This window comes from Aquila chrysaetos, chromosome 6 (assembly GCF_900496995.4).
Source record: "Aquila chrysaetos chrysaetos chromosome 6, bAquChr1.4, whole genome shotgun sequence".
Lineage (NCBI taxonomy): Eukaryota > Metazoa > Chordata > Aves > Accipitriformes > Accipitridae > Aquila > Aquila chrysaetos.
The window spans coordinates 21,755,954-21,777,379 of NC_044009.1; the positions used below are offsets into that span (position 1 = coordinate 21,755,954).

A 21,426-nucleotide genomic window follows, 5' to 3' on the forward strand; every position below is an offset into this window, starting at 1 on the left:
GTCGCGCCCGGCAACAGCCTTCCTGCGGCGCCGGGGCGCCGGCCGCGCTGCGCGCATGCGCGGCCAGCTCCAGCGTGAACCACTCAGGTTCCGGGGCCCGCCAATTCCAGAACCTTCTGGAACGCTCATGCTCGCTGAAGGTCAAAGTTGAGCTGACCTCACTTCCGGTCGGGTAGCCGACCCCGGGAGCCGGCGGACGCCGCGCAGCGCGGTTCGCGGCGCTCGCCGGGGTGCCAGCCGCCTTCGGAAACGGGACGTGACCCCGGGGCCGAAAAATAACCGGCGGAATTAAAGCGGGCCGGGGCCGGGGCGGGGGAACGGGCCCCGCCCCGGGGCGGGGGCACGGGCGCGCATGCGCTGGCGGTGACCTTTCTCACGTGCGCCTGCGGCGGCCGGGTCATTCGGTGGCGGGGAGCGCAGCGGCCGTCATGGTGAGTGCCCGCTGCCCGCGCACCGGCCCGGCGTGCCCAGCGGCGCAGCGGGGGAAAGGGGGGGACGGACGACAATCCCCGCGGGGCCCGGTGGCGGGCCCGCTTCGCCGCCGGGGCCTCTGAGCAGCCCGCGGCCGCGCCCGGGTGTTTCCTCGGCCTGCCGCGGGGCTGGGCTGGGCTGAGCGGAGGGAGGGAGGTGACGGGCTCGCGGCGGCGGGCCGCTCCTTGCGGGGGATGTCCGCAGCGGTCCGGTAGCGCCGCAAGGTCACGGGTAGTGCGCGGGGTAGGGAGGGTTAGGTTAGAGCGGCCGGCGGGGCGGCTGCGGGCCGGGGCTGTGCGGGGGCTGCCCGTGGTTTCCCGGCCGCTTCGGCGAAAGGCTGTCGCCGGCCTGGGGTACCGGGAGCGTCCCGCGCCGCGGTGCTTCCCTGCGGAGCCTGCGGGGGAAACCGAGACGTTTTGTGCTGCGCTCTTTTTCCGCGGTCGTACGTTTGGCTGCTTCGTCCTGTGAAGCATGGGCTATCGCCAAAAAAAGGCGGTCAGAGACGTTATCTTCACCGAACGAAGATGATCCCAAGCGGCAGGCTTTTCCCTCTGCTGTTTTGCATCGTTGTGGTAGTAACGGTAGCTGGAGGGATGCGCATCTCTCATGTGCTGTCTTCTGCTCTTCATGCTCTGCCTGTAATTTTGTTTTCTCCCGATTTTAAAGCCTGTGTGTATATTGGTGCGTGTCAGTAAAGGGCGTGTGGATGCCAGGCCTTTGTTTCTAGTTGTTTCTACGAGTGTGGGCTCTGGGTACCTGTCTAGTGGAGAACTACCTCCATGTGACTTGGCAAGTCGCCATATCTTTCCTTCTAAATCAAAGCAAGTTCCTTCTTCCTGACCCCTGCAACTTGTTGGGGTTCAGCGCTTGCATTTATCAGCCAAGCAGCAGTAAGTAGTTGCAGAAAAACCCAAACCAAAAAAAACCCCAACCCACCCTAATTCTGCTTAAGCAGAGACAGATACTGAAGCAGTCAAGGTATAGAAGTATGCCTACCTCCCTATTTTTAGGATCTTAAACCTAAAGCTTCTTGTAAAGTTGCAGTCTGTGTTTAGAGATCAATAAAGTAAGAGCACTCTCACTTCAGACTTCAAACTTTGGAGGCTGTATGTTGTTATGTGAAATGCTAACGCTTGAAAGTACCTGAAAAAGACTGACATGGGGTACCTGGCTAGACTTTTGCTTCTTTGCTATAAAACAATCCGCTACAGGAATAAAAATGCAATTGTCCCAAGAGGTCCCTAATCATCTGAATAAATATGGTTCATATAATCAATAATTATGCTCTAGCTAAGGGTTTGGGATTAAAAGCCTGTGGAGCTTTTCAGCCGGAGGAGGTGGTTGGTCCATCTGGTGATGGTTTATTCCCCCAGCTGCAGTACATCTTCCTGCGGCTGAACTGTCAGGATTGCCCAGCATCTGCTTGGGTCTTTAGCAATTTCTGATGCAATCAAAGGTGGCATATGTTTGCTACTATTAAAAATCAATGCTAGCAGTTTTCTTAAATGTTAATTTCTCTCAAAAGAAAAATCACTTTGTTTTGTTTTGGTTTTTTTTAACTCTTTTTAATTGCATTTTTGTTGTAATGTGTCTCATGTTACAATGTACAATTACTTCCACAGGCAGGAAAAGCATTTAGGAAATTTCTTCCCCTCTTTGATCGCGTTCTGGTTGAACGATGTGCGGCTGAGACAGTAACCAAAGGAGGCATCATGATACCAGAAAAAGCTCAAGGGAAGGTGCTACAAGCAACAGTAGTAGCAATTGGATCAGGAGCCAGAGGAAAGGTAAATACCCTGAACCGTTACATTTGGGTAGAATTAGCAATGGTGTGGAGGTAGTGGGAATATTATCATAAGAAAGGGATGGTTGCAGTGTAAACGCAGTGATACCTCACCAAAATGGATGATGGCAACAACTGAAGCTGGAAGTACAGGTTCAAAGAGGAGGTAGAAATCTTAAGTTCTCCTGACTGGCTCTGACTTTGAATTCCAGCATTCCTTCCATTATTTGTAAAAGGCAGAATACTTGCCTTTTAAAAATCAGTATTATTTATTGACATTTATAAGCAGCTTTAAACTGTTTGTAAAGTAATGGTGTGGGTTTTGGTGGTGTTGGGTTTTTGGTTTGGGGGGGGGAGTTTGGTGTTTGGGTGTTTGCTTGTTGTGGTTTGTTTTGCTTGTTTTTTTTCATTTTGATTGGGTTGTTTTTTTTTTTTTAGTTTTAAATATGCGAAGAGTGTTTTGGGGCATATCTTGTTTCGTCACTTCTCAGCCAAAACCTTGGAGGACTGGCAGCCTTCTTTGTTAAAATGATTACATGCCCGAATTTCTGTGACTTGTGAGCAGGATGGAGTCCCAGAAGTGGCATTTGCTGTCATGTGCTGTGCAAAGTATCATTGTCCATAGGGATTAGGCTTAGTGGACAAAAGAAAAACATGAATCAAAAGAAATAATTTTTTGTTAATTTTGCATGTTGAATACATGTCTGGGATCATAAAAAAAGACAGTCTTCACAAGACTGCCAATGGCTATGGGCTTCAGCATCAGAATGGGTTTTTCCCCACCAGAGTAGTACTCAGTTAGTAGCAATAGTGGAAAACAGGTTAAATTTCAACTAGGGCATGTTGACTCAGACTTTTTCTTTACCATGGGTTCCTCCATACATATCATGCTGGTTTGTGTCAATACCTGATTTTTAAAGCTTTATATTGTGAAATGGTGCATCAAAGTAACAAAGATGGGAAGGTACTTTTAACTGGCACTTGGATAAATTAGCCTTGGCTATAGAATATGGAAATGGACTTTGTCCCTTCATTTTAGAAGGGGGTTTGATGGTCTGTCACTTAATTTCTCAGGTTTCTTGGGTGGTTTTTTTTTTTTTCTTTAAGTGAAGGCCTATTCAGTATGTCAAGCAAAGACCTCACAGTTGTATTTACACTCAAAACTAAATGAAAATTACTTCTATTCAGAAAATGACTATAGTTCTGCTGCCTGAATATTGCAGGACTCCCATGCTTGAGAATTGACTGGTGTGCTTTTCTTCCTAGTAAACCTGTATATTCTAGTTTCACTATACAATGAAAACACAGAGTAGTTGTGATTTCCTGAATGTTTTATACGTGGATGGATCATTGTAGTTTGAATTCTATTACATCTGTCTATATTGTGGAAAACTAAGGATTTCTTTTTTTCTTTCAGAATGGTGAGATTCAGCCAGTGAGCGTAAAAGTTGGTGAAAAGGTTTTGCTACCAGAATATGGTGGTACTAAGATTGTACTAGAAGATAAGGTAGGTTTCCCAACTTTGTGAATGCAAATTAAGCTGGTTCCCAAAATGCCATACTGCCAGTGATAAATACTGTAGTTACTTCATAGTGTTAGCAGCATTCAAGGAAGGCAGTTGTTGGTATTCAAATGGGAGCAGCTGAATCCAGCCAGCTTCTGGTACCTGTAGTACTTGCTACTTCCACCCCTGCTTAAAAGGAAGTAACCAAGGAAACCCCTGGCCTGACCTTTGTTGAGTGGACAAAGTGGCTCTATATGCCAGTCATGTATTAGAGGGAACCCTAAAAGGCTCTGAAATTACTGGGGGTATCCTTGCTTTTGACAGGGAAAGCTTGCAGAACTGTCTTCTGATGGTTCTTGCACTTCCTCCTACTAAAAATAGTAATTTGGTAGCTTTCCCAAAGAGTATCTTATGAACAAAAAAGTATTTTGAAGAAGTCAGCATGTAGAGCTGGTTGTGGTTAGCTCACTTTTGGTTTTGTACTTCATGACTGGTAGCCCTGACTTCAGAACAAGACAGTATTTGCAAAACAACTGAAAAAACAACTGATATGACACGTACTAATATTTATTTTCTTTGCAGGACTACTACTTGTTTAGAGATGGTGACATTCTTGGGAAATACGTGGACTAAACCTGTTGCAGTATCAGTCATCCATTCCACAAAAACGCTGAAATTTTTCTTTCATCATGTAAATAATGTCCTTTGTTTTATAATAAGTAGGCATTGAGTCTCTGAAATAACTTGTGATCTTACTGTAGTGATGGAACACAAATAAAAATATGTACAGTCAGAAATCAGTTGCTCTTGCTTGAGTTCCATTGAACAGTGAAATTCAGACGACCACCAACCAGCCTTAATTATTCCAAACAACATCATTTTATATCCTTATCTCTGTACTGAGATTGTAAAGGTCTTTACAATAAACTTCTAAAACTATTCTGCTTCTGTCTCAGTTTCTGCTATTGCTCAGTGAAACTGAGTCTCGATTGTGTAATGAACTCATCTCTCTGAAACAATTCAATTGTATTAATACATCATTTTCCCTAAACTTGTATGAAGTTGGGAGATGAGTTTAAAAGGGTTATCACACAGATGCAGCGATGAAGGGGACTTACAGCTAGCTCCCTTGCACATTGAACTTTATCTTAAGATAACATGGGTTTTTAGCTATTGCTAAGACAAAAGAAGTTAGGACGTGTACACTGGAAGGTTAGTGCATGCAAACCACCCTGCCACAAATGGCCTGTCCCACAGCAGTCTAAAAGGAGCTTGGTACTAGTCACACCTGTGCTAGAACAAAATCATCCAGTTCACAGATGAAGCAGATAAGAATTACATATCTCTCACTGAATTTTGCCAACAGAAAACAAGTAACTTCCCTCCAGCAGTTAATCAGGCAGAATTGGGGATGATGCTGATCTTAAAGCAAATTTTGTTACTGATTACTGTCTCAGGCCAGATCTCTAGCTTTCCTATAACTTAGTAGAGAGCATTTACTTAAGTAATGCTGAAGCAATCAAATTTGCGTATTTCTAACCACCCTGTCTTGCCTTGGGAAAGGATTCACAGTTGTTCATGCAGAAGTACACAAACCTGCACTTTATATACTGTGTTCCTAATGATGCTTTCAAAGTTGGTATGCATACATTGATCCAGTGCAGTTTAAGAACATACACTGCCTTAAAATGTTCTGATGTAGTCTTATGTGAAATAAATCAGTATATGACTTGGTGCTACTGCAATTTTAATAGCAGTAGCTAAATGGTACTTCTTTCTCATTCCATTCAAGTCGTTAGGAGATCAACATTGCTAGATGAGGCTTATTCTGGAGATACCAGGAAAGGGCTGTAATGAAAAATACCTCAGTAGCTGCAGTGGGGGACTTCAGCTTTGACATACTCTGAAAATATTTTCTGCTGGGGCAGTTTTGGGTCCCTTTCCCCAACAGCTAAACTTCAGCACAGAGTTGAGCTGGAGCCACTTCTTTGCCTAGATGCCAACTATCACCCAGCTATTCCATTAGGAGCTACATTTGACAATGCTGGCTGTAATGTCCTTTGCTCCCCATAGTTGTGGAGTGTGCTGCTTGTTGGCTGGTTACCACCTACCGGCTTTCGAGCTGTAGGCAAACCAGGCAGAAGTTAGTTACACTCTGCAGGTGATTAAACTCCCACTGAAATATGTGCTAACAGGGAAGATGCTAAATTAAATTAAAAACCAGTATGTTTTAGTATAAAAGCCCTCATTCTTGAAATCTGCCCTATTGGAGTTTTACTTCAGTATTTACAGCAGTGCACTTTACAGCTGAAACTTAAGATTATCACACTACAAGTATCTTGAAAGACAATTGATTGTGTAATGAAACACAAACTGATTGAGAAGCATTATCTTCCACTAGAGCAAGCATGCCTTTATCTTCCATGATAAGGTAGGTATTCTGGTGTATTCACATACCAAAGAGGGGAAGGTATTTTAATAGGAGTTACTATGGAACTACACCCCATCTCGATGAGAAAAAGGCGGTAGGAATCGACTTCCAACGAGAGAAATGTTTAGGCCTAACATTTCAGCATTTCTTTCAAGAATGTCTTTTAGACACATGAATTACATAGGATCCCCACTCAGCAAAGAATTTCACGGTGTTTACAGTTCTTCTGTATGAGGAGCCACTACAATCTGTGGGGGTGTGATCTGCGGGCAGGTGACCCAGAGGTAGCACATATCCCCTTACTACTTGAACTACTTGCCTTCATCCCCAAGCACTGTACTCCTCAGCCAAGGCAGCACCAGTGCACCAGCCCACACCCCAGCAGGATCACACAACTCGCACTGCAGTGCTGCCGAGCGTGCACCACGTGAGTCTGTCTCCCCCAACTCTTATCTCTGACCCATGCTTTCAGCCCCAGCAGATTTTCAGCAGCTTGATATCATGCTTATTTAATAAAATATTTAGCATGGCTGAATCTACTAGTGTTTACATAACTGATTGAAAACAAAAGTCACATTTTCCTGAAAACTTTCATGGAAATAATTAATTTACGGATGTGTGTGTGGGGAAAGCATTCCTAGGCCTAATCAAACAGAGGACACGCTTGAACATCTGCTGGATCGACGGACAGAGAACATTTTATTCTTGTACCATGAGGCTATCACTGCAAGCAAGGACAAGGTGACTTACATAGCCAAGGCAATCCATCTGCTGTTCCTGTTTCTTCGTCCATGACTGCATGCCAAATTCTATATCCCTCAGGTTCTATAGAGGAGGACAGAATCAATCACAAATGCTCTTTTCTTTGCTGTGTTGTTCCTGTAGGAATTTAGACTTCTTTATTCCACTGTTTTCTAGACTATTTCAAAGCTTCAATTTTGGCAAAAATGTTATGTATTGCCCTACCTGGTTTTGGCAAGGGGATACAGTCCCTCCCAGCCTTTCCTCAGGCTGTCTGAATCACAGGTAAAAAAGATGGACTCCCATCTACTTTTGCTACTTTCCTTTCTTAACATTTCAGAGCAACTTCCATTAGCAGCAGCTATACTGTTTTCAGAAAAACGTCCTCATTATGTTATCCTGCCATAGGAAGAAAAGGATGAATCTTCTACTCACTAGCAGAGAAGAAAGGAAGGCCAGGTCCCTAACAGCACATGAATACTCAGTAAGATTTTGGCCAAATATTCCATTTTTCACTCTTGAAGGTCATGAGGCAATGAGGACCAGGTGAAAACTAAAAAGTGAAATTACTGTTGATAAGATTTTGTTTAAAAACAACTTGAAATCCAATAAAACAAAAATAATGAGCAGCTTTCGGGAATACAGGGTTAATTATCAAGGGGCAACAGAAGAGACCTACAGGCTTTAACACCTTCATTAAGAAACACTGCAGATTGCTTTCCTTTTTCTGCAAACCCAGGAGCCAGTTTCAGACTGAACTAGCAGATACATATTTCTCCCTGAGAGGTATTTCTTCACAGCCAGATTTATTTCCATTTTAGAAGCAAGATGTCCATGAAATGGACAGGGACAAATGGAAATGTCAAATCCCCAACTCTTCTGTGCTTTAGATATCAGTTAAACCTTGAATATGATGATAGAAAAAGGAAAAAAAAAAAGAAAAAGAAACCCAAACCAACCCCCCCCCCCAACCCCCCCCCCCAAAAAAAAACCCCAAACAAGCTGCTGAATTTTAAGGGACTTAAACAGCTAGAATTGCTTTTATTTTGGGACTGGCTAATTATAATATCAATCTCATAAAAAATTAATGTTGGATTACAGCTAATCTAATGAGGTAATAGGACATTTGTGTACCCTTCATTGTAATGCACCAACTTCTCCCAACATTATTAACTTTTTCATGGTTTCTTATACAAAACTGCTCAGTTTCACCACATGACTCAAATAGCTAACATCTCAGGGGCAGGAATGCTGACCAGGAGTAAAAAAGTAACTAATGCAAACTGAACTCAGGTGCCTAAAGTTAGGAATGCCACCTCTGTGTTACAGTGTAACATGAACGGAGCTGCCATTGCTGTCCATATAAACTGCTGGTTAGCTGGGTGTGTGCACCCGGGCAGGAGATGACCCCGTTACCTATTTCTCATTGCTCACACGTTGTCCAGTTTTTAGCTCTAACCTGGCCTCCAGAACAAGGCAGGATCCTGGCCGTGGCATTGCCCAAGCAAAACAAGTATTCAAAATACAACTTGCTTTCTGATGGGAAAAAATAATTAGAGATTTTTCAATGCTTTCAATCCAGAAATGTTTCATGTACTCTAACTCTCATTGGGTAGAGGTTTTAACATGGGGAAGCGCATGTTATTTAGAGCAAATTAATTGACTGAGTGAGGGAAACCACACCTAGCATTCACTCTGTAATGCATTGGAATTAGGGGCAGCATCAGGTACCAGCATTCTCCACTTTTCAGGAAACAAGACACAACTGCAACCATGTATTTATTGATTGTATAAGGGGAGGTATCTCATCTTTACCTTGTTGCTCCATCATTCATGCTTACAGACAGAAGCAATTCACTCTGACTTAGCAATTCTGTACTCCTTCCTACTGTCTATTCCCTAGAAACAGAGCAGTTTCCAAATCATTTTCTTCTCACTCATCCTACAGAAATAATACGAGCCACTCTAGTCTTCCAAAATGTCTACTGGCTTGTAAGAGGGACCTACTTGTCAGCCAACTATAAGCCAACAGTGCCTTTTATATGTTTTCTTCTCAAATACAGTTAACACATGTAACACCCGACTTAGTAAACCTTGAAACCCGAGCTAACTCTGTTTTCCATTAGCACAGCAGTCTCTGACCTCTGTACACAGAACTCGCGAGTCTGGCAATCCTGCCTTTGAAGACCTAGAAAGGCTTCATACCTACTTTGTCTGAAGTGTTTTGCCCCAAATCACTGTTGTTGGGGTTTTTTTTATTCATTATTCTTAGCCTTAACAACCATCTCTCTTCAATATAGGACTTTAAATAAAAATTCACACCCTTACGGTTTATGTTGTACAAAACTGTACAGACTCAGTTGTGTTGTGCAGAGACTTGTATAGCGCAAGCGAGGGCTGATGTTGTGGGAGAGCATGCACAGTCAGGTGCTGACAGAGGAATACCGATGAAACGGGATGAAACCAGAAGAATGCATTTTCTCAACAACCAGTCAGCTCGTTAATCTCTGGAGACTTCATCTCACAAAACCAACAGCTCTGCTCACTGCTACAGCCCTGTTCTCGTGGAAGCGGCCTTGCTGCACCGCTCACGCTTCCTCGGGCAGGCACCGAGAGACCTGGATGGACGGAAAGTGGCAGGAGCCGCCATTGGAACTGTCCCCATCTCCCGGGTGTGGGTGTGTGGGGGTGGTGTTGTCCCTCACGAATGTAAGTCTCGCAGGAAAGCTCTGCTTTCGAAGAGGCTGCCCGCACGGCTCTGCGCCACTGAGAGGCCCGAGCAGGCGGGGAAGCGGCCGCCGCCTCCCCGGGCCTCCAGCCCCGCGCGTGCGGGGGACGGCTCTTCCGCGCACCCCCGCGGCCGGGAGAAGGAAGAGCACGTACCCGGGCCGGGGCCCGCCTCGCCGTCCGCCGCCCCTCAGGGCCGCCTCACGTCTCCTCTCGCGAGAAGCGCCACCCCGCCGCTGTTCCCGCTCCCCGCCGCGCGGCGGCCGTTGCTCGCCCGTGGCGGTTCCGCCCCTCCCCTCGCTCGCTCCCTCCCTCCCTCCGGCGGCGGCCGCGGCGGCAGCCGCAGCGCCCGTTCCTCCCCCTCGCCCGCCGCCCCGCCCGGCGCTGCCGCATCCGGGTCCTGGCGCCGCTGTCACTATGGTCATGGCGGAGGGGACGGCAGTGCTGAGGCGGAACAGGCCGGGCACCAAGGCCCAGGTGAGGCGCCGGCCGCGCGGCCCGCGGGCGGGGACGGGCAGCGCCGCCGCCGCCGCCGAGGCGCCGGGCCCGGCTGGCCGCCGGGGCGTCGCCGCGGGCCTCGCCGGGCCTACCGGGGCCCAGCGCTGCCCGCCGGGCCGCCGGGGCGGGCAGACTGCGGCGGCGGGCCCCGCTCCGCGGGATCGCTTTGTTCCCCGCGGCCTGGGCGAGACCCGGCCGCGGGGGAGCGGGCCGGGGCGGGTCGGGCCGCGGCGGGGGCGGCCGCCTTCCCGACGGGGCCGTTGCCTGCCGGGCCCCGGGGAAAAAGGTCGCTGCGGCACGGGCTCCCCCGCGGCTTTCCGGCGGGGCGAGCGCCGTGCTTCCCTGGGGTTTCCAGGCTCCGGTTGAGGAACGAAAATCGTGTGGCGTCCAGCCGGCCGCCGGGACCGAGCCGCGTCCCGCAGCGTGGTGGCTGTCGGCGGTGGCGCGCTCCCCCCGTGTCGGTGTCGGTGCCGGCGGCGCGGGCGAGCCCCGGTGTGAAATAACCGGGCATTAGCTGAGGCAAAAGTGCTGCTTCCCAGATCTCAGGCTTTCTTCGGGCAGGGCTGTTTTTCAAATACTGCCGATATGTTGCTGTTGTTGCTATTAAAATGCTAAATACATCATCAGCCGAGTGAGGTCACTCTGTGGCCATACAAATGGACTTCGGTTGGGAGTTGTGCATCGTCAGATAGACGATACCTGGCCTGCTCATCCGGAGAGATCAGTCATCCTTCCCTTACGTAACCTGCTGCGCTCCTCCCAAAGTGAACCTGGGCTGTTGTCAGATCCTTTCTCTTAATCAAAACGAAATTGACTTGTTTCTGGGCTTTCAAGGTCGTCTTGAAAAGGTACATCTCAAACATGTAAGCTACGTTTTTTTAGATGGTTTCAGAGATGTAATCTGCTGTGAGGCCTTTATGCAAGACTTTTTCACTCTGCTTTTGTGAGGAGAGCTCGTGGTCCGAAACGGCGCAGTGTATGACATGATGTTGTAGGAGAATGCATCTCTTTTCTCCTCCCGTTCTTTGTCGTAATGTACAGAGGTAAAATTATTACACAACCCTGTAAATCAGTTCATTCTATACATGTTTAATCTATGTAGGAAGTGGAACGTCATGTGCCTTCTGTTTGATAAATTTGGGGTATTCTGAAAAACAGTAAGCTGGACATAGACCTAGATTTGGTCAAATATTATAAAGTATAAAGTTCATGCAGGTTGAAGAATGTTGTGTATAGTGATGCAATCATAGGATTTTTTTTTTTGTGGCTGTATTTATAATTTTGGATGACACTGTGGTATAGCTATTCAGTATCTAAATACAATTACTTAATGATATGTCAACACTCGATATTCACGATAGATACTTTCTCTAGAGATGACCGTATTCTCTCAAGAACAGATTGCTAAGCTTCATAGTTGGAACATTTTCATTGAGTCACTGTGTCTACTAGGATGGCTATGGGAGGCTGATGTGCAGTATCTCTGGATAGTAAGAGAGAGCAGCACTAAATTTTAGATGTGAAAAATGCAAAGTTAGAAAATGCATATGTCTGGGATGATCGTAGTTGCAGCGGATGTGAATTGCTGCAGAACAGTGAAGTACAGCTGGATCTGAGGTGAAACTTCAGGAGGGTTTTATCATTAACCATATTAAACATGGTGGGTTAGCAGAGCTGATAACTGTCCGGTTATGCAGCATACTGAGCATACCAAGAGAATGTAGTACCAAGTCAGGCCAACAGTGCATTATATTATCTCAGTTTAGAGAAGATGTTTTCAGTGGTGTGTTACTAGTAGAATATATTGGGATTTTTAGTTTTATAACCATTGTATAATGCTACTCTCTACAGACCTCTTTTCTTCCCCATTCTTACATGGTCTAAGATGTGAAATGGGCACTGTATGCAAATATTTAAGAGATACAGGCTATATAGGTGTTACAGCAAGATGTGGGGGAGAGACAATGTTTATAGTATGCCAAGTCACACAGAACTTTCCTTTCAAGGTGTTCTACTATTTTAACATTACGAGCACAAGACCCATTACACCCTGTTCTTGCCAAGATTACATGCTGCTTCTGTTAAGATGTAGCTTCCTGTAATTGTACGAACTACATCTGTTTCCCTGCATGTTCAAGCTTATTGTAGGTTGTGCGCTTTTCTTCCTCCCCCTCTATTTTTGTTAAACTGGTTTAAACTTTTTCTAACAGGATTTCTACAATTGGCCTGATGAATCCTTTGAAGAAATGGATAGTACATTAGCTGTTCAGCAGGTATTCTTACTTATGTGAAATGTTGCTAATAAGTTCACTTTTCCAAGTTTTGTATTTTGGTAAACAGAAAAAACCCAGAGAACAGGGCATGCTATTTATCTGCTTAGTATGTTGCTGCACAGGAGTGAATTTCATAAGCACCCTACATATATTTAAAAAATTGTAATTATTAATTTTGTATGCAGAAATAACTAGAATTCCCATGTCTGGTTTAAACAAGTCAGATATAAGAAAATAGTGGGGTTTCCTGCGGGGTTCTTTTGTTTTGAGATGGATGTTGTAAAAAAGCTGTAAAATTTACCCATTCTTTTACTTTTTCTAATTGAGGAGAGGCATTTTTCAGATCTGGCATTTTTTATAACAATTTTCTTACCCTGCCCATCTACTCTTTAGCTTTTTAGTCCATCAATCACTTCTTAAGTAAAAAGTAAGTCCCTCAAAGACATAATGTCCTAAATATACTGTCTTACTATAATTGCAACAAGATCTAGATTTATTCCCCCCCCCCCCCCCCCCTCTCCTAGTATATTCAGCAAAACATAAGGGCAGACTGTTCCAACATTGATAAGATCCTTGAACCTCCTGAAGGCCAGGATGAAGGTGTATGGAAGTATGAACATTTAAGGTAAGAATCCATCTTTTGTCAACCTAGTGTCCTGATTCTAAGTTTGTTCATTGATAGTGGTAGTGAGTCTTTTTTAATAAGACAGATCAAAGGTAACTTAAATTAAACTTGATATTTCTACTATTAAATATTTTTATACTTTGGTATTAATTATTATCTGAATTCCTTGTTCTTTCTAAAGATTTATGATTCGCTCTGATCTAGTGAGTTTGATGTTTTTTAAGAAAATGTTTGTACCTCACTTCAAAAGTTGTACTAGCATGTTTTGAATATGAAAATATAGCCATGAATTTCCATAGCACTTTCTCCTAGTATCATCAGTTCTTCATCTGCACTAATTGAGAATGTGATTTCCAGATGCTCCCAGTGCTTTTTCTGAAACTTGCAGCAAAATAGGCTTTAGCTGGGAAAGCAAGAGTACCTATGTCTTGCAGTTCTTTTTCTAGTTGTAAGGAAACTCAAAACTTTTTGTCCTTCTCTCAGTTTGTTTTATGCAGTATAATAAATACGTTCAGCCTACGTGGTTTGTACCTGAAAGTATTTTTCAGTTGTAGTGTAGGTTCACACCCTGTTAATACATATGTAGTAATCCTCTTTTCCTGGCATTACTTTAGTATCCTTGTGTCCTGATTTTTTTTTTTTTTTTTTTTTTTTTTCTTGTAAGCATGTCTTCTAACTTTATCAAATATGCTTTCAGGAATAAGAATAGTTCTAAGCTACTCCTAGACTTATATTATATATCCTGACTTTTTGCCTCCCGTTTTCTTTTTCTCTCCTCTGGTCAGGAACAGTTCCAATAGACACAGGGAATCCTCAGAAGAGGAAAAAGTACATACAATTGCAAAAGACATTTTAAGAATTTCCCATCCTTTCACAGACACCAAAAATCATTGTAGATTCATAAAAGTGACTTGTCACTAAATACTTGTCACTTTTGGAAAACTTATTGAAGTTTTTCTTGTAGGATGGAGGGGTGAATTCTCTTAAGTTAAAGAATGCACTTTCAGGTACATTCTAGTGAAAGCAGTATTTCTAGAAGTCCCACTATAATGATCTGTGGTGGGATATTAGCCACTTGATTGATCCGGAGGAAGTATACCTTAGAAGGATGAAATGATCCAAGCTATATGAATTTAAAACTTGCACTCTTAAGAAAGTAATTTTCTTGAAGTGTTCTTTAATTTTTTGTACCTGTATTTGTGAAATAGCACTTTCTTCCATAACAGAGTTGGTATCTTAAATACTTCCACTAAATTATTTGTTAAGGTCAGCCTCTAGTGTCATGTAAGAATTAAAATATAATTGTTTTGCTGAGTAAAAAAAGTATGCTGGTGTGAATTCTGTTTCTCTCAACTTGTAGTCCTTCTACAGTGTCTTAATTCCTAGCCTGTTGCTTTTTCAGGTGTGACATCAGGTAAAACTATTTGATGATATTCTTTAACTATGATTTTTTTCATGATCTGATGTATTTTTTCCACTTTACAAGAATAATTTCCAAAAATGTTGAGAGATCTGTGAAGAAGATCAGAATGTATAACCTTGCTTTTTATTAGATGTTTCCAGTGGGAAAACAAATTGTTGATTTTGATGCTGCTGTGTTCAAATTTTTTTAGACAATTCTGCCTTGAGCTCAATGGACTAGCTGTCAAGCTTCAGGTAATTCTTTTCTTGCTATTTTTATGTTGTGTCAGGGAGGAGACTCTTTTTGTATTGTAAGATGCAGAGTTTGCAGAGCTTCCTTCTAAATTGATACACATAGACTTAAGCAGTGGTTTGAGGTAAGAGTATTTTAGGGTTTTAAAGACTTGTAGCAAAAAACGCTTTTTGGTGGGGAACAAGGCAAGGAAGTGATTTGAAAAGATCAGCTCCTTTTTGCTGTTGGGTGGTTTTCATAACTGAACAATTGTTTTAACAGAGTGAATGTCACCCAGACACATGTACTCAGATGACAGCAACTGAACAATGGATTTTTCTTTGTGCAGCTCATAAAACTCCCAAAGAGGTATGGATGTATTTTGGAAAAGTGACTCCATTTATGTAGGGTTTTCTTTCACATTTCACGTGTTCATGGGGAGGCCATTATAGCTGGCTGCTTAGTCAAACTGAGAGCTTATGTGGGTTAAGAATATCACTTGAGGTTTCCTTCTTTCCCATTCTGTAGAGGTTTACAAAAGAATGGGATGAGGTAGGAACAAACTGCTTTTTACTGCAGTATTAGAGACTTCGCGCATTCCCCTCTTTTCTCCCTTAATTTGTGTTGAGACAGCCTGAAACTCAATGGAAAAAGGTCTTTGTTTAATTGAAAGAAGAGTGCACGCTGAGAATAGGCTGTCTTCTTCAAACTTTGGCCTCAATCCATAGCACTAGGCATATAAGCCTGACACTCTGAAAGTGACCGCATGTACACGTTCTTGGGGAAGTTGCTCCTAAAAGGTAGTAGAGTCATAAAAATACTGTATGTCGAGTGGGTTATCAGCATGGCAGTAGCTTGTCTTCCTGAGCGTCCAATTACTTTAAACTTTGTTCAGATCTGCTATTGAACCACTTAATACATCTTTTATTTTTTTTTTGCCTTCAGAAGGTCTTTCTCTGTTGCTATTGGTTATGGTGATAGTGCAGTCTGTTGTATTTACCTTTGTATTTCACCTTCCAGAATAAGGTATTGTTTCTTCTTAACCCTACCCTTTTTGTCCTGTAAGCTTTTTTTGTTTTGTTTTTTTCATTTCCCAAGATGCCTTGATTTAGCTCTGAAGGCCAGCTTCTTTCCCACTCCCTCCTTTTTGCCCTCGTCTTCACTCAGTATATTGGCATGCAGCAAGTCTGTTTTACTCAGCTAGACTGGAGAATTTCGGGCTGCTTTTTATCTCCGAACACGCATCATTCATCTACTGTTTTCCATGTCAATAATAGCTATCAACTAATGGTCAGATAGTGGGTGATGCAACCTTGAACTGCTGACAAAAATGTACAACTGAGAAGTCTTCTTCCTGAAACTGGGGAATGGCAAAATGGACAGACATTCCTGCTCTCAGTCTGTCTCAGTTCATCTTTACTTTCTTCCTTCTCCTCTACGTGTACTTGATTGCAGAGCCAGGGCTTGGCTTGTTATACACTTAGCTACGCTGATGATTTTGGTTTTCTTTGCCAAGATAAAAAGCATTGATATACTTAGGTGCAGGTTTGGGTTTTTTTTGTTTTGGTTGAGTTTTTTTGATAAGGTGTTAATTTAGGCTGTAAAAGAAAGCATCTGGCAACTTAACTCTGTGGGAAACAAATGAACTGTGAGGGAATGATCGTCTTTCCTTTCAGTGTACTTCCAGTATGTGTTCTTACTATACAGCTTTACTTAAGGAAATGCATAAAATTCATTACTCATGCATAATCACATTTCCATAGTAACTTTTTTCTTGAAATAATTTACATGGGTTGTGAAACAGAAGAAATAAATAGCTCACTTAAGGAGGAAACGTACTTAGACCTTCAGAGAAGCTATGTGAAACTTCTGGGAGTAAAAATGACCAGTGAAATTAAAAGCATCAGGAAACATAATTAAAATGTTTCTCTTCAAACAAGTTATATGACAGTGTCATGCATGCAGTCATACAGGTACTCACTCACTGTCTATTTTTGTAGTGTCCTGCTATAGACTACACCAGACACACACTTGATGGAGCTGCATGTCTTCTGAATAGCAATAAATATTTCCCCAGCAGGTAACAATGCTTTCTCTTGGGAGGAGGGAAGGGAGTAGGTGGCACCTAAACACTTACAAAGCACATTGAAAGGCGTAATGCATTTTTCATGGACTACCATGGAAAATACCAGAAGTCCTGCAGCATGTGTCTCTTGATGGTAGGCCTGTTGTCACTTTTAAGCCAAGGAAGAATTCCTACCCATTCAAATGGTTTGCCATTTACTGGAGCTGGCGGATGCTTTTTAGGTGGAAACTGTTTTACGAGTATCTGTTGGTGTTACGGGGCTTCCATTGGAGTAGTGCCAACCTAAATAACAGGATGGCCTTTAGAGAGATGCAGTGACTCGAAGGACTTGAACACTACAGCACTGAAAGCCTCCAGAAGCCAACGCCAATCTACTGTGGGACATCAGTGACCACAGAAGACAAGAGACTGAGTGTACTAAATGAGCAGCCCACATGTTGGATCATGGAAACTTAAAACTGGAGAAGTTAAAACTGTGCTTCTCTAGGAACCCAGTGTTGGCAAGGAGGTACAACTGGAAGTCTTTTTCCCTTTGCCCATCAATGCTAGAAACCAGAAATCCAGCCCTTACCAGAATAACTGATGATGTTTAACTACAGGCAAAACTTTTTTGGTAGTCGGAGTACAATTTTTAAATTTGGAGTATGCATCAGCATTTTTATTTTCCTTTCAAAAATAAGCAATTGCAGACACAGATATCTGCAACACTTAAGTCTAAATTTCACGTGCAATTATATAGTATAGTTTAACAATCAGAATTCATGTCAACATATATCTTGGTAGTCGTTTCAGTAGACCTGTTTTGTAACCTCTCTCCTGGTGCTTACAGGGTTAGCATAAAGGAATCCTCTGTAGCCAAATTAGGATCAGTGTGCCGAAGGATTTACAGAATATTTTCACATGCTTATTTTCATCACCGGCAGATATTTGATGAATATGAAGTAAGTAGTTTCAAATTACATCTTGAAAGAAGGGCATTTACTGAAGTTACAGTTGTGATGTAATTGTGTTACATGTTTTCTTTTAATCCTGCCAGAAGATCTGCATTCAAGTGAAGTATTGATTGTAGTAGATTACAGTTTTGTAAGAACTGAAATGCTGTTATACGTGCATATATATAAATGAAAATTAATTTATGTAATTAGTTTACCCAGTTATGGTGTCCTTCATTTGGATGAAAGGTCAGAATTTGAGGTTTTGTACAAACAACTCAAATTCATCTTGTTTTAAAGAATCCTGAATGTATTCAAGCACTTGGTATAGTTAGTACTGCTTATGTATATGTTTCCTATATGTTACACAACAGTTAAGGAATTAAATTGTAAAACTGCAAAGAAACTTGAGTAACTGGTGGCAGCTTGGGCACCTCCAGAAGATTCCAACTTTTTTTTTTTTTTTTTTTAAATGGAAAAGTAGAAGTTAATAGATAGAAAGGAGGTAAGCAGTATAGCTGGATGTAAAAGGAAACCTTTGCCAAATCCCAGTTAAGGTTGCTGAAACAGCTATGGAATGGTTGTGCCCTGTTCTGCTGGGGATGGTGTATGTGGGAGGACTTTGACAATGCCTTAGAATTTTCTTTTGGAGAGTGGATCAGGACTACATTGATACTTGAATATATTCTTGTCTAAGTGCTGTTAAATTCAGCTGTGACTTAAGCCTGAACTTCAGTGGGGTTTTTTGTTAATGGGAGTAACTATAAGCAAGCAGTATAGGGAAGATTTAAAAGAAGTAATATAAATTTACCATTTAAGCATTACTACTTCTTTCTCAGGCTTGTAAATCTAATGAGGCAATTACATATAAGCAGGGCTTTTTTCAGTATGTTCTCCTTGATTGTTTAAAATATTCCTCTGTGTATATTGTTTTTTTCCCCTTTTTTCATCTCCAGAATGAAACTTTCTTGTGTCACCGGTTCACTAAGTTTGTGATGAAGTATAATCTGATGTCCAAGGATAACCTGATTGTACCAATTTTGGAGGAAGAAGTGCAAAATTCAGTGTCAGGGGAGAGTGAGGCATGATGGGAACGGCAGTACAGAAGCCTGTACTGAATATAAACAAAACATTAATTATGCACTGTATATATCATTTTAGACACTTCAATCACGTATCCTCATAGCTTTGTTTAGTATACTTTTTGTATGCTGTGTGCATTGCCTTTTAATATGGGAAATACTTTAAGTTATTCATGAGCTGTATATTCATCAATGTGGCACTCATGGTTTTTAAATAAAAGTAGTAGTATCTGTTTATAATGCCTGTTAATAAAAGAATTTACAGTTCTCTAAAATTGCTGCTAAACAATCATTGAATCACAATCCTGAAGATGTGTCTGATTGGGTGGGAAAAAAGTGAGATTAAGATTTTCACAGCAAGCCATTTTTTAATGCAGTAGCTATATTAAGTCTTAGTTCAAAGATTATCACCTTAAATATATAATTCTGCAGGAAGCTTCTTGCAATGTAGCTTATTCCTAATTTAGCTTTTATTTTTTTAAGATGGCTTCGAAGATATACTTTTGGATGTGCATGTTCCTGTATGCGTATATCCAAATACTAATAGGATCTATAGTATTAGTAATACCAAAAGGACAATTCCACTATGCTATTGAACGTATATATTCTTGATATACATCTAACTTTCTGGACTTGTTTTTTTGTTAACAGTGGAGGTTTGTGTACAACAGGGGACAGGTTCTGTCTTGTTAAGGCAGACGTCTGCTGTTCTCCAGTCCACAACTTCTCTAAAGAATAACTGTGGCAGAAAAGTCAATGGCTTATACCTGCGCATATTCATGGCAACCACTTACAGACTGTATCTCATAAATACTCATGTTACACTACATAACACACTACCAGAGTCTTTGCTTGTATTCCTAGTAAAAACATTCTTAAGTACCTGAGATACTGAACCTGATTCTTTGCAAGAGTTAATCATGTTTTCAACATACAGTGCTTTGTTTTTCTTCATTCACCTGAATTATATTATTTGACACAAAGATTTGGATTCATGCTTCTGTTCCCTATCAGATGTTTATTTCAAGTTGTGTTTGCAGATTTGCAATAACTGACAATTTCCATGAGTGCTGCTTAATTGTGTTATGTCTAGAATGATAGAATTAAATGTTTTAGAGATGAATATAGCAGACATACTGCTAAGCATACATGAATTCAGGGTCTAAAAGCAGTAGCAGTGTTCTTCTGTTAAATGAATTTTGCTTAGCTGTTTAAGAAGTTAGCTGGTTGTTTCTCTCTGAGGTTGCCAGGAGCCCTCTTTTTATTTCTTTAAGCAGGTCAGAATGGGCTAACTCCACTAGTTTCTGTAATCTATGCTTTGTTTTCTATGTTATATTTACTTGGAAAGAAGGGAGTCCACCTATTTTTAATAAGTCTTTTTTCATAATATACTAAACATGCCTTAAATGCTATTTTTCTTTATATGAATCAAGCACACCTCAAGCAACTGTACCACCTGGATGTAAAGGGAATTTAAACAATGAGAAAATAGACTAAGCTTAAGTACTTCAACAGCTGTATTCTTCAGCAGCTCCTATTGTCTTACGTTTATCATTGTATGTAATTGTCAGCAGGGTAATTGCATGAGATGTTGTCCGAGTGAAAGTAGCTTTAGTCACCGTCTATACATGTAGCTATAACTTGCCTTGTATAGACTAGGTTACTTGATTTTGGTAAGTTTGTACTGCAGGTAGGAGGGCTGTATTCTGGAGGTAGTAAAATGTATTTAGTTTTGTTACAGTCTGCTGTAGGACCATCCCTGGTGTGGTTCTCTTGTACAGTCACTCTGCATGCTTGTATTGGCCGTGGTGACCGAGACAGGCAAAACATGTAACTGGTGTTGCTAATTAAATTTCCTCTACCAAACTGAAGAAAAATGATGTGGTGGTCAGGACTGCATTAAAATTTCAAACCTCTTTTTTCTTCCTCTTATGCTTTAAGAGTTTCACTTCAAAATAAAACTTGGGAAGTTTTAATCCTGTTATTCTCATTCAGATTTGCACTGTAAAGTTGACTTGCTATACTAAGCTGATTTCATATAAGGCCTAAGTGAAACACTGCTTGTATTTTCCCGTGCTATTGTTTACATGAGTACTACTATGTACACACATGTGCCTGAATGGTACCATAAAACTTCAGTTAGCCTAAGCAAACCATTGATGTGTCTAATAAATATTGACAGGTTTAATTTAGACTCTACATAATAGGGAAACAGAGACTGTCTTTGAATTATATTGTAACAAAAAAAAAAAAAAAAAAGATAAAATTAAACTGTTTCTTTATCCATACTGCTATATTTTGGCAAGTTATTCTCATTTTTCGTGTCATCCAAGAATGCAGGGAACTGAGTGCTTCCAAGAGAAAGTTCAGTGTTCTCTCATCTCTGCTACAAAGTGTGCTGAAGTGAAGTTGTATTTCTTCTTTCAAAAATAGAGAAATACAATAGTCATTAGCATCTTGAAGTCAGACCTCAAATTTATACATCTCTCAAATTGGAAAACGCTGGTTCTACAATTAAAAAGGGAGATCTAGAAGAGGACCTTCCAGATACCAAAATAAGCACATTATGACAGCACATCACAGATGCAAGGGTGTATTGTAAGCAAAGGATAACTTTCAAATGACTTTTTTCCTTAGGCA

At 41.9% G+C, this 21,426-nt stretch overlaps 1 protein-coding gene across 6 annotated transcripts; it reads left to right on the forward strand.

Moving 5' to 3' along the window:
• The first annotated feature begins 151 nt into the window (after window positions 1–151).
• On the forward strand, window positions 152–21,072 carry LOC115342827 (MOB-like protein phocein). Of its 6 annotated transcripts, XM_041124448.1 has the most exons (10): window positions 10,072–10,134; window positions 10,783–11,003; window positions 11,608–11,772; window positions 12,366–12,428; window positions 12,953–13,053; window positions 14,667–14,709; window positions 14,969–15,055; window positions 16,687–16,766; window positions 17,602–17,713; window positions 18,661–21,072. In XM_041124448.1, the coding sequence occupies exons 4-10, from the start codon at window positions 12,402–12,404 to the stop codon at window positions 18,790–18,792; spliced, it is 582 nt and encodes a 193-aa protein (XP_040980382.1). In that variant the 5' UTR covers window positions 10,072–10,134; window positions 10,783–11,003; window positions 11,608–11,772; window positions 12,366–12,401; the 3' UTR covers window positions 18,793–21,072. The 6 variants fall into 6 exon arrangements, with proteins under 6 accessions (XP_029873778.1, XP_029873777.1, XP_029873775.1 ...); XM_030017918.2 differs by lacking the exons at window positions 10,072–10,134; window positions 10,783–11,003; window positions 11,608–11,772 and adding exons at window positions 152–431; window positions 2,094–2,258; XM_041124447.1 differs by lacking the exon at window positions 11,608–11,772.
• Window positions 21,073–21,426: the final 354 nt, after the last annotated feature.

What these genes read in the sequence shown, in the direction of transcription:
- LOC115342827 (XM_030017918.2), top strand. An exon ending in TGGAAGTATGAACATTTAAG is followed by an intron (nt 13,054 to 14,666) that starts GTAAGAATCCAT and finishes AAATTTTTTTAG; the next exon opens with ACAATTCTGCCTTGAGCTCA. An exon ending in AGATATTTGATGAATATGAA is followed by an intron (nt 17,714 to 18,660) that starts GTAAGTAGTTTC and finishes TTTCATCTCCAG; the next exon opens with AATGAAACTTTCTTGTGTCA.